Here is a 13,213-nt window from a genome sequence, read left to right as displayed (position 1 = left end):
TGTACTTGTATTGTTTCGTTTGTATTGTTTGTTGTGGTTTTTGGTTTGTTAGAATTAACTTTAAGTGAATTTGAAGAATTAAAGTATAGTGAATGTTTTCTTTGCCATCGAATTTCATTTGTATGTTAGTATAGTTAAGTCAAATAATTTGATTTTGAAGTTTAGTTAGTATGTTAGTATAGTTAGTATGTTGTATCTTGTTTGTAAGTACTTAGTATACTAAAATATGCTAGTATAGTTAGTATGTTAGTGTAGTTAGTATTGTTTAAATTGAATTGAAAAATTGATTTGAATTTATTGTCAAATAATATATTCAGATTTTAGAATATGGATGGAGTTACTCCTAAACATAGTGATGCTAGTTCTACTCACCCTAATGAACAACCATTTGAGGTGCATGATTTGGATGTGGAAGAAGGGAATTCCGAAGGCTTTGTTGAGGGTGACAAAGAAAAAGAGGCAAGTTGTGATCTTAAGTCAAATAAGAAACTAACTTCTGGGGCATGGAATTATTTTGACTTGGTAATGGTTAATGGTGTGAAAAAGGCAAAGTGTAAGAATTGTAAAAAAACACTCTCTTATAGTGGAAGTAGTGGCACTTCACACCTCCTCAAACATGCCAAGAAAACATGTTCAGCAAGACATTTAAACCTTGCAGCGGGTCAAACACAGTTGAAGATCAAAGAGGAATCAGATGGATCTACTTCTTTGGCGATTAAGGAAAAGCAAAAGAAAGTGATATTTGATCAAGAAGTTTCGAGGAGGGAGTTGGTTAGAATGGTGGTAATCCATGAATACCCGTTGTCCATTGTTGATCACATGGGTTTTAGGAGCTTTGTGAAGAGCTTGAATGATAATTTCAAGATGATTTCAAGAAACACATTGAAGAGTGATGTGTTGAAAATGTACAACAATGAGAGGAGTTCGCTTAAAGATTTGTTGGAGAATAGTGAGGGTAGAGTGGCTATTACAACTGACATGTGGACTGCTTCCAACCAAAAGAAAGGGTATATGGCCGTGACATCACATTTCATCGATCAAAATTGGGTCTTGCATAATCGAACATTGAGGTAATGTTTTAATTAGTTTGTTTATTTTATGATTATATGATAATAATTTAGTGTTGGGTGGTTATTTATTTGTTATGTATGGTTTTGTATAGGTTTTGTTTTGTTCCATGCCCGCAACCAAGGGGGTTATTGCTAAGATTCTTATGGATTGTTTTTCTCATTATTGTTTGGAGAACAAAATTTCTTCTATTGTTGTTGATAATTGTACAACAAATGATGCCATGATTAATGTGTTAATGGAGAAAATGGAAAGTAGTTGTTTAGTGTTGGGTGGAGACTTTTTACATATGAGGTGTAGTGCTCATATTTTAAATTTGATTGTTAAAGATGGGTTAAATATGATTGATTCTGCAATTGTAAAAGTTCGGGAGTGTATTGCTTTTTGGATGTCTACCCCTAAAAGGATTGAAAAGTTGGAAGAGGTTTGTCGTGTTTTGAATATGATTAAGGTTAAAAGGGTTGGTCTTGATTGCAAAACTAGATGGAATTCTACCTTTTTGATGCTTGAATCTAGTTTGCCTTTCAAAGAAATTTTAATAAGTTGAAATGTTTAAATAAAAGGTTGAAATTTGTTGTTCCTAGTGAACATGATTGGAATATGGCTACTATTGTTTGTCAAAAGTTGGAAATTTTCTATAAGGCGACTAAGGTTTTCTCTATTAGGAATCGTCCTACTTCGAATTTGTTTTTTAGGACGGTTTGTGAGATTAGACTTGCTTTGAGTCGTTGGATGGAAGATGGAGATAATGAGGTTGTTAGGACTATGGCTAAGAGTATGGTTGAAAAGTTTGACAAACATTGGTCACACATTAATGGGATTTTGGCCATTGCCGCTATTTTAGATCCAAGAAACAAAATGGATTGTGTGACTCATTATTTTGGGAGGTTGTATGGAGATGGTGCTAATGTTGAATTGATAAGAGTAAGAAAGCTCTTGATAATCTTGTCCTTGAGTATCAAAATAAAAGTCATGTAGTGAATGAACAATCACCATTAACAAAAGGGTTTCATGAGGATGGTGATGAGGATGAGTTTGCTAGAGCAAAGAGACTAAAAATAGGAGTGATGCCGGTGAAGGGTGAGGTTGAACAATACTTGGAGAGTGCTACCGAACCCGAGGATAATGCATTTGATGTTCTTGATTGGTGGAAAAGAGAAAAACATTACCCTACTTTGAAAAAAATTGCAAAGGATATTCTTGCAATTCCGGTCTCATCGGTTGCTTCGGAAAGTGCATTTAGCATGGGTGGAAGAGTGTTAGTGCTCACCGTTCTAGGCTTCATTCACAAACCGTGGAGGCTTTGATGTGTTTGCAAAATTGGATGATTGATGATGTCAAAGGTAATTTTAACTTTATAAGTCGTATATACTTATGGTTCTCCCTCTTATTTTGTAATTGATATTATTATCTAATTTTTTTTGTTTTTTTTCTTTATGATAAAGACACCCTTGAAGGAACTCATGCTTGTTCCACTATTAATGAAGATTGTGAGGATGATGCGGAAATGATAGATATTATTGACATGGTAATGCTAAGAAATTTATTATTTACATATTATATTTACAAATATGATATCATAGATTTTTTTAATAAATTTTTGTTGGTTGGTTTTATGTTGTAGGATGTTGATGATATTAGTAGTGATGAAGATTAGAGCTCTTGGGAAATGGAAGTGTGGGAGATGAACGTTTCATGATGAGATGTTGTTGTTACTTTGTTACTTTTTAATTATATTATTCGGATGGTTATTGGGAAGACATTTGTGTACAATTTATTGTAGTTTTATTGGTTTTTCTATTTCTTAGTTGTAATGAAATTGATCTTCCATCCGTTGGAGTCTTGGAGATGTGAACAATTAGCGTTTCAACGCTTCGGAAATCATTTTAATCGCCTTTGGAAATCATTTTAATATCATAAAGTAGGTGAAATTGCATGAAATAAGCCGGATCCGTTTTGGACCCGTTTTGGACCCGGATCCGCAGGATCCGTCGGATCTGGGTCCAGCTTTCTTAGACCCGACGGATCCGGGTCGGATCTGGATCCAGGGTCTGAAAACGGATCTGGATCCGGGTCCACCTTGACTCGGTCCAGATCCGACCCGTTGCCATCCCTACACTGAAACCACGTTGATCTGCGAAAAAAACTGAAAGTTATAGGAAAACTAAAATAGTATATAAAAAAAACCGCCCATCTGATTTAAATGAAATGTAGTTGGCTTAGTGGTGTCCGCAACTAAAATCTTTAGTGTGCCTTTTTAGGTCGCGGGATCGAACCACAAGTAGAGCATTTTTTTTTAGTTTTTTCTCCCTCCCTTCAGTTTTTACTTTTTAGTAACTACAACTTTTTTTTTAAATACTTGGTTTTATTTTATCTTTTACTTTTAGGCTCCGTTTGGTTGGATGTAAAACATTTTCAATGTAAAATGATTTTTCATGTAAAACATTTTACAATGAAAAATTCAAATGTAAAGCTAATTTTTCTTTGTTTGGTTCAATGTAAAAAAAAAATTATGGAAAAGAGAAAAATGGAAGGGGAAGGGAGAGGATGGATAAGAGGATAGTAAAAGGTTGCTTAGGAAGAGGGAGGAAAATGTGTTTTCCATTCTTTTTGAAAGGAAAATGATTTTCACCTAAAGCCCCCTTGATGGAAATCTTGTTTTACACCCCTTTTCAAACCAAACAACGGAAAATGAAAGGAAAAGGAAAACTCATTTTCATCGAAAATATTTTACACCCTACCAAACGGAGCCTTTATACTCCTTTTTCTAGCTTTTCTTATTCACAAATACTCCCCTCCCAAGTCCCACCAAGTACTAATACATTAATTTGAAAATAAATCTGATTTAGTTCCCCATTTATTTAGTTCCCCTTTTAAAAAAAAATTGTATATGCCAAACTATATCACAAAGATCTTATTGATTTTTGAGTTGTTAATCATTAATATCATTAATAATTTATTAGCCAAATCACTACAAGTATTTTTAACACCTTGGATTATAAGTATTAATAGTAAAATTTTGCCGTACGCTTCGCGTGCATATAAGACTAGTTTTTGTTCTATGTTTAAATAAGTTCCAACCCACGTGGTTCAATTCCTAGATCCGCCACTGCCTGCTAGTCTGCTACTACAACAACTACCTTACCAAACACTCATAATTTTCTTAAGTAGTATTTTAATCTTGTCAAACTGCTAACCGCTACCTCAAACGCTAGTGCCAAACTAGGCCGCAATCTTTAATCCACTGTCCCATTTCTAAAACTTGATTATCGAACATGGTTACATAGATAAACCAAACAAATTAGTTTGGCCTCACTTAATCCACGTGATGTGTATGAAAATCAATTCAAATGAACATGAATACATGATACAAAAACAAGAACAAAATTTTATTTAGAAAAAAAGTGCTCTGAGTTTTTATAAGTCAAACTATGGATACTTTGATAGTTAAACATGTTTTGCGTTCGGTTTGTGTATGAAATTTCAGTCTTATTCCAACTCGTTTAATAACTAAATTGTATCAGGTCCATCATTTCACTGTAAAAGTTGAATAAAGCCTACAACAGAGTTAGCTGGCTGTTCATTTTAAAGATTCTACAAGCTTATGGCTTCCCTAGTGCCTGGGTACAATTAATCCAGCAATGCATTGCAACTGTCTCTTATCGTCTACTAATCAATGGGACAGTAACTACAACATTTAATCCTCGATGTGGCCTCAGACAGGGGGACCCGTTATCTCCGTATCTTTTTCTCTTCTGTATGGACATTCTTTCTCGAATGACCTCGCTGAGAACGGACATAAGACAATTTCAGGGGATAAAAATAGGTAAACAAGGGCAGACAATCTCTCACCTATTCTTCGCAGATGATGCGCTCTTCTTCTTCAAAGCTTCAGAAAAGGCCTGCCATGCCGTTAATTCTGTGGTATCCCGGTTTTGTCTGATTTCGGGTCAGATGATAAATCGTTAGAAATCTTTCGTGAAATTCAGCCCTAATATCCCTATAGAACAACGTCAAAAATACAAAGATCTGTTGCAGATGGAAGACAAAATATCGTTGGGTTCGTATTTGGGAACTCCCAGAGACATTCAGGGATCAAAGGTTCAACATTTTACTCCTCTTCTAGATATAGTGTCAGAAAAAATTGCTCGATGGAATTATAAACATCTTTCCCAACCCTCCAAGCTTATCATTATAAACTCAATTCTGGTGGCCACTATAATGCATCAGCTAGCCGTCCTCCCTATCCCGACAACTATTGCCAACAAGTTGGATGCTATGTTGGCTAGGTTTTTTTGGAAAAACAATCACCAAATAGGGATTCATTGGAAAGGCAAAGAGGTTTTACAGCAACCTCGGGGACAGGGAGGACTTGGCATACGAAATGTGGGGTGCTTCAATAAGGCTTTACTCATGAAGCAGGTTTGGCGCATCATCCAACATCCCCAACTCCTACTTTCCCGGGTTTTTCGATCGTCGAACCAGCAAGATTCTTGGATACAGAATTCAAAACATAAAATATCGCTAGATAGACGAGGCATTCTTAAGGCTAGCCAAGCTATGCAAGCGCTTTGTGTTTGGAAAGTAGGTAATGGTAGGTCTATTCATGCGGCGTCTCAACCCTGGGCGAGTGGTAAGGTCCCACTCTTTAGAGACAACGTCAACATTAGGACAGTTGCGAAATTAAGTGTGGCAGATCTCATACTTCCAGATAACCAGGGGTGGAATTCGATAATGATTAATAGGTTCTTTCTCCCTTTGGATGCTCGTATGATACAAATTATGGAATTACCATACCGTTCGGATATAAAAGATCGATATTACTGGCCTTTCACTCGTTCAGGTAATTACTCCACAAAGTCGGGTTATGGAATACTTCTACATCACCAGCAAAATGAAATCTACAGCATGACATCTCCAGTAGGACTGACATTCTTTCGCCACCTCTGGGGTATGAACATCATGCCAAAATGGAAACTCTTCATCTGGAAATTATGGCATAATAGTTTGGCCACTTCTTCCAATCTCCATTATCGAGGTATTACGACTCAATCCCAGTGTGCAACGTGTTTACATGATAATGAAGACGATCAGCACATCTTCAGGTTCTGCCCTCTTGCCATTGAGGCATGGGAGGGATCTGACCTCCGGGTTCAACCCGTCACACAACATACGCTGTCTCTGGCAAATTGGATTGAATACTGGATGGAAAAATTCATAAAGGAAGATGGGATGGGGGGCCTACGACTCCCAAAGTTCATCGGTACCTTGTGGGCAATATGGAAGACTAGGAATGGCCAGGTCTTTCGCAACATTCGAGCCACAGAAGAGGTCTTCCGCACTCATATAAGGGATATTCATCTCCAACATTCCAAGTTTATTGAAGAAGATCGGCCGCCGCTGATTCCTCCTCCTGCCCCCAACTATGGACATCCTCCGGGTTTCTTCACTATCAATCTTGGAAACTTACCAGGTGCAAACCCGGAAGTCGTGATTCAGATTGATGGCTCCTGGGATAAATCAACGGGGTATGGAGGGGCTGCTTGGGTGGCAACACAATGCCTACGACCACCCCAAAGTCAAGGACGCTTCCTACTCGCTGCCTCCGCTCTTCGCACGGAGACTGAGGCTTGCTTTGCTGCCATCAAATGGGCCTGTGCCCTGACTCTCACAAACATCTTGATACTTACAGATTCGACTTTACTAGTGACTCTACTGGGGTCCAAATCAGAAGATGACATTACCATCCACCACACTCTCAATGCCATACGAGCAGAGGTGGGGCTAATACAACGATGTCGACTAATGAAGGTCAGTAGGGACCAGGAAGGTCACAAGCTGGCGCTTATTTGCCGTAGTAGTAGAATTAATCTAGAGTAATGTTGTTTTGTAAGATACTTTGATGTCAAAAAAAAAAAAAAGGTTGAATTTTTTTTTATCGGAACTCTCTAATTTCGTGTTATGTTCAAATGAGTTATTGGGTTGCATCAAGTTTTTCCACTTCTTTACTAATCATTCACACAATCTTCTTTCACAAATTTAAATAAAATTATCTTGAAAAAGTAATACGAATTTTGTTTTAAGAAACATGATAAGCTTTTTATTCCCCAAATACTCTAAAGTAAGACGAGCGTTTGCATTGTTCTCAACCCGCTTCAAAAGGATAGTGCCCAATCATGAACACTTATGAATTACTCTAACGCATATTAGGGACATTTTAGTAAATCAATGTATTTGAATATACATTTATAAACTACTCCCTCTGTTTTTTTTATCTTTCTCATATGCACATCTCCCAATGCACATCTTTGAACTTAAATATATTCCATTATATATAAGTAAAAATTATAACGATTGAATATTAATAATGTACTGAGACGAACCAAACAAGACCCCACATGATTATAGTTTTTCTCATAAATTGAAAAAAATGAGAAAATTCTCTCTAAGTATGAATAGTGTCAAGATTCTAAGTGAGAACGATATAAAAAATACAGGAAATACAATACAATATTTATAAACTACAATATAATATTTGTAAATAAATGTAGAACATTAATTGATTTGCCTATACGGCTATACCCTATGGGTAAATATAATACTTCACATGACTAAATACACATGTAGCATGGGTAGTTACATATACAACATTATTTTTCCTCTTAACTATAATTTAGTGTTTAATAGTATAAGGGAAGGAAAAGTTATGGTTTTCCCCTATAAATTTACTTAAATGTCCACTAGCCTTATATACACGCGATGCATACGAAAACATGTAGAGAATTCAATTAATTGTTAATTACATATAATAAATTAGGATTTTTTTAATTTTTAATCAGTTTGTCGAACTAAATCAAGGATTTTATAATTTTTCCAAAAATTTAGTTGGGACGGAAGTAAATGTGTGTTGTAAATTCGTACTTCCTTATTTTTGTTGTGCCTTCTTCTTCTTTTTTTTTTGATAAATTAGGTAGTTACATCTCTTTTTATTTTTTACTTTTCTATTTTTATATCCCATTCATGTTGCCATATATAATAGAGATATAGCCTAAATTGCACGCAATGTGTGAAATAACTTTCTATTATTAGTACTAAAATTTAAGTGTTAAAAAATGTCGATTGATGGAATTTCATGTAAAAAATAGAAATTACAACACATTGAGATAATGATAAACAAATGATAATATAAAATTACCAAAAATTAAAAAGGAATTTACAAAATATAAAATTACATAATTTATTAAAAACTAAATAAAGGATGGATTAAGAGTGTGAAGTAAGATCAACACATATGTCATGGTGATTGTAATAATTGACGACGATGATGGTGTTTTATAATATAGTATTTCATAGGGATAAGAGGCATCACCGACTAATTCAAGATAGAAAATAGTTAGTTGCAAACACAATATTTACATCACAAAAGAAAAAAAAAAGGAGAGAGAAGTTTGATAGTGGAATAGAAGAAGAGAATACGGGCATTTATATACCCATCAATTAAGTGAAATTCATGGATTTATGAGAAGATTTCTATAAATTGTTAAAATATTATTATTTATTTGTGCATGAGAAAATTGATGAATATATGGGTGAATTAATGAATTGAGGATGAATTTTCTAATTAAGATCGCTAATTTGGCAAGTTTTTTTATTTAGAAAAAAAAAATTGAATCAATTAAGGACTTAATTAAGGACTAATTGAAGAATGTAACATTGATTTTTTTATTGGATCATTTAAGAGATTGATTAAAGACTAATTAAGATAGTTTTTAAAATAATTACAAATTAGGAATCAATGTAAAAATTTCAATAAACAAATTTTTAAAATGTTAAGTTAAGGGATATAGAAGTATTTTCTCAAGAGGACACCATCGCTCCCCCCTTCACTTATATAATAAAGATTAGTAAATCAACTATCACTTAGAAAAGGAAAAAAAGTCAAACGCAAATATAATATAAAAAAATTAACTTAAATATTGAGTGCAATCAAGTTATAATTGAACCACCAAAAAGAAAACTTTGACTATAAGAAGTACATTTATGCTGAAAAAGAGAGTGAAGGATAGTCTAGTGGTTATTAGAGCCTCTCCCGGTTCCAGGAGGTCATGAGATCAATTATCACCCTTGACAAGTTGGGATTCCCTTTATTATCCAAACTTGTCGAGGTTTCTCCTTACCTTGTTAAAAAAAATTATTCTGAAAAAGTAAAAAGGATTATTACATCAATCAAATATCTTATTAATCAATTTACAAATACATTCAAGTATTACATCAAAACGGAAAATTCAATCAATAACAAAATGAAATAATTTATTTAATACAAAAGACAATATTAATACAACATAAGAAATCCTAAAAAAAGCAACTTAACATTCTTTTATCGTTCATCTAATTTATTTTAAACATCTAAAAGAAAAAATAAGTAAAAAAAATTGATAAAAGAAGGGTTAAGTGATAGATGCTTAACCTAAGAAATTTAGCCAAGAGAAAAATATCTAATGTTCAAATTTTTACTCTTGTTTAAGCCCAAAATTGCTAAAATTTATGCTTAAAAAAGTAAAAAAAAAAAAAAAAAGGCATACATCGCATGCATAATTTTCTAGTAAACTACTCCCTCCAATCTTTATTAGTTTACCCGTTTTGACTTTTGACACTATTCACATACATGACTTTGACTATCTCTTGTAATTTGTATTTAAGGAAAAATATAGTCATGTGAGATTTTGTTGGATTCGTCTCAACGTGTTTTATCCAAATATCAACTTTTTGTAATTTTTGCTTATCGAAAATTAGAGATATTAAGGTTCAAATTAGTGTCACAGCAAATGTGTCCCAAAGAAAGGGGTGAACTAGTAAAGTCCATAGGGAGTATAATACAACATTTGTAAACTATTGTACCACCTCCGATTTATGAAGATCATCCTTTTTTTTTATTATTCACAAATGTCACTTTGACCTTTGTTTGTAATTTAGAACTAGAAAAAATATAATTATGTTGAATCTTGTTAGATTTGTCTTAATATATATTCCATAAGTATCTACTTTTTATAATTTTTACAAATTCATAATTAGATATATTATTAGTGTCTAAAGTTTTGCATTAACATGCGTGAAAAAAAAATAAAAGTAGAAAGATTTTTAGGAATCGTCGGGAGTACATACTTGTAATATTTTTGTTCGAGATTTGACTCAAATAAGAGCAACTCCTATGGTAGAGCCAAATAGAAGTTGGCTTAGAGGGTCACCTAGGTTTTTCTAGCTAACTCAATTCTAAGTTAAAACTCTCACAATAGTTATGTTATAACGGACCTGAGAAAGAAACAAATAATCGAATGTAAAACAATGAAAAACACACAACAGATTTACGTGGTTCACCAATTTGGCTACGTCCATGGGCAGAGCGAGAATATTTTACTATGTGAGTAAACCAGCTTACAGAGAGAATTAGACTAGATTCGTATTCTAAAACAATTAGATAAATAACCTATTTATACTCCACGTCTGAAAACGCGTTTCCGCGTTATATGAGCCTCCGTCCGATCGGGTCAGGCGACATTCCTCCGACCGAGCTGAACTTTTCCTAAACCCAGAAGACACACGGGTCCCGATCAGGCGACCACCCCCGGTCATAATTTGCTAGGGCACCCGATCGGGCGAACACGCCCGATGGCATCCGGCGCCCTGCAAAACCAACCTGCTGAAAACTTTGTCTCGAGCCCGATCGGGCGGTACTCCAATTCATCAATTTCGACGCATTTCGTCGAACACATTCAAGACACTATTCTTACAAATCTCCACCTTGACTTGAATCCTCTCACAATAAACCAGAGAACAGATGCATTGATCACCACACCCAGAATCTCTCTACAAATTGATTTGTCCCAAAAGACACCAAACCAGATTAATCCCTAAGGACCCAAGATTTTCCCCACAAGGACAACTAAAAATCACGAACATTGAGCAAGTTTAAACAATGTTGAAACTTACTCTGCGGAACCGGCTTGGTGAACATATCAGCAGGATTATCAGTTGTACCTACCTTCTTCACCTTAATTCTTGTCTCACTCCTCAGAAAATGATACCTGACATCGATATGATTAGTCCTCTCATGATGAACTTGATTCTTGGCCAAGCATATTGCACTCAATCTATCTCAATACACCGTCGCCTGATCATGATGTAGATCGAAATCACTAACTAGCCCTTTTAACTAGATTTCCTCAGCTGGTTCTGTAAAGGCCATATACTCTGCCTCAGTAGTAGACAAAGTCACTTTAGGCTGCAAAGTCGCTTTCCAACTCACAACAGAGCCACTAAGAGTGAATACATAACCAGCCATAGATCTCCCTCCTACCATCCACATCCCGAGCATAATCAGAATCTGAATAACCTGCAACTAAACATGCCATATCACCCCCGTAAATAAGACCAACATCTGACGTACCTCTAAGATACTGAAAGATCCTCTTGAGTGCCTGAAAATGCTCCTTACCAAGATCACCCATGAACCTACTAACAACACTGACTGCATGTGCAAGATTCGACCTAGTGCAAACCATAGCATACATCAAGCTCCCAACTGCACTAGCATAAGGAACCCGACTCATGTACTCCTTCTCCTTAGCAGACTTAGGTGCAAATGCAATGGACAAATGACTATTTGAAGCATTTGGAGTTAGAGATGGTAGTGGGTAATGATCCGTGGATCCAAATTCATTTTTTATGGATCTGGATCCTCAAATTTTGGACCCTATGGATCCGGGTAGGATCTGGATCCTCTTTGGAAAAATCGGATCCGGACCAGATCCTTAATAATTATCCAGATCCAGATCTATTATTATTTAATATTATAATATTAGTTACTACATGTAATAACGGATTTATGCTTGAATTTCGAATTATTATTCTAATTAATGTGCAATTTACTTGATTATTGAGTTCGAAAAATCGGTTGATAATTATTAATCTTTCAGAATCTACAGTTTGATAATTAAATAGTAGTAAATGGTTACAATGGTTACTTTTCAGAAATTAAATGTGATTTTTGGTTGATGTTAGATAACTTTATTGTTAATAATCTTTAATTATTGTGAAAATTAGGGTTGTTTAACAAAATAGACAAGGATCCATTTTGGATACGTTTAGGACCTGGATCCGTAGGATCCATACGAATCTGGATCTGGATCCTCATTCTTATTACCCAATGAATTTGGATAGGATCTGGATTCTTGCCTAAAAACGGACATAGATCTGGATCCTAGAGGACCCTGTCCAGATCCTACCCATTGCCATCTCTACTTGGAGTATCTTTAGGTTTCGTTGTTGACATGGCAAAACTTGAAAATATCTTCTCAATATAGCCTTTCTGTGACAAGAAAAGCTTCTTCTGAACCCTCTCCCTATAAATCTCCATACCCAAAATCTTCCGAGCTGCACCGAGATCCTTCATCTCAAATTCAGCACTAAGAAGCTCCTTCAACATCCGACTTGTTCTTAGAAGCTATCAACACATCATCTACATACAATACTAAGTAGATGAAAGATCCATCTGTCAACTTGTTGTGATACCCACAACAATCATATGAATTTCTGTTGTAGCTTGGCTTCATCATGTAGCTATCAAACTTCTTATACCATTGCCTCGGAGATTGCTTTATCCCATATAAGGACTTCTTCAACTTGCAAACACAATTTTCCTTCCCCGAAACCTGGAAACCATCTGGTCGAGCCATGTATATCTCCTCCTCTAATTCTCCATGTAGAAAAGTTGTTTTCACATCTAGCTGCTCAAGCTCAAAATCCAGATATGCAACTATTGCTAGTAGCACCCTCCCTTTTTGTTAGCCCTCTTGCAACCAGTCGAGCCTTATACTTGGCCCATTCTGCAGATGCTATCCCTTCTATTTTCTTCAAAGTCCATTTACAAGTAACAATTTTCTCCCTAAAGGCTTAAGCACAAGCTCCCTAGTCTCGTTTTTATGAAGTGACTCCATCTCATCCTCCATTGCAGAAAGCCAATGGGTAGACTGTGTACATGTAACTTCTTCCCTGTATGTGGATGGCTCATAGACATCCACCTCCTCAGCAACCACTAGTAGAATAATTGCTTATTGCTGCGCTTGAATTGCTGCGGTTTTATCCATAC

General features: G+C 35.3%; 1 protein-coding gene across 1 annotated transcript; it reads left to right on the top strand.

Annotated features, from left to right (window-relative positions):
* The first annotated feature begins 327 nt into the window (after positions 1 to 327).
* Positions 328 to 1,074, top strand: LOC130590216 (zinc finger BED domain-containing protein RICESLEEPER 4-like). The gene has a single exon (XM_057392252.1). It carries the CDS (start codon positions 328 to 330, stop codon positions 1,072 to 1,074), a length of 747 nt encoding a protein of 248 aa, XP_057248235.1.
* Positions 1,075 to 13,213: the final 12,139 nt, after the last annotated feature.

This window comes from Beta vulgaris, chromosome 1, assembly GCF_026745355.1.
Source record: "Beta vulgaris subsp. vulgaris cultivar EL10 chromosome 1, EL10.2, whole genome shotgun sequence".
In the NCBI taxonomy this organism is placed as follows: domain Eukaryota; kingdom Viridiplantae; phylum Streptophyta; class Magnoliopsida; order Caryophyllales; family Amaranthaceae; genus Beta; species Beta vulgaris.
This window is presented reverse-complemented; position numbering and strand designations above follow the sequence as displayed.

What these genes read in the sequence shown, in the direction of transcription:
- LOC130590216 (XM_057392252.1), top strand. Translation starts at nt 328, where the DNA reads ATGGATGGAGTTACTCCTAAACATAGTGATGCTAGTTCTACTCACCCT.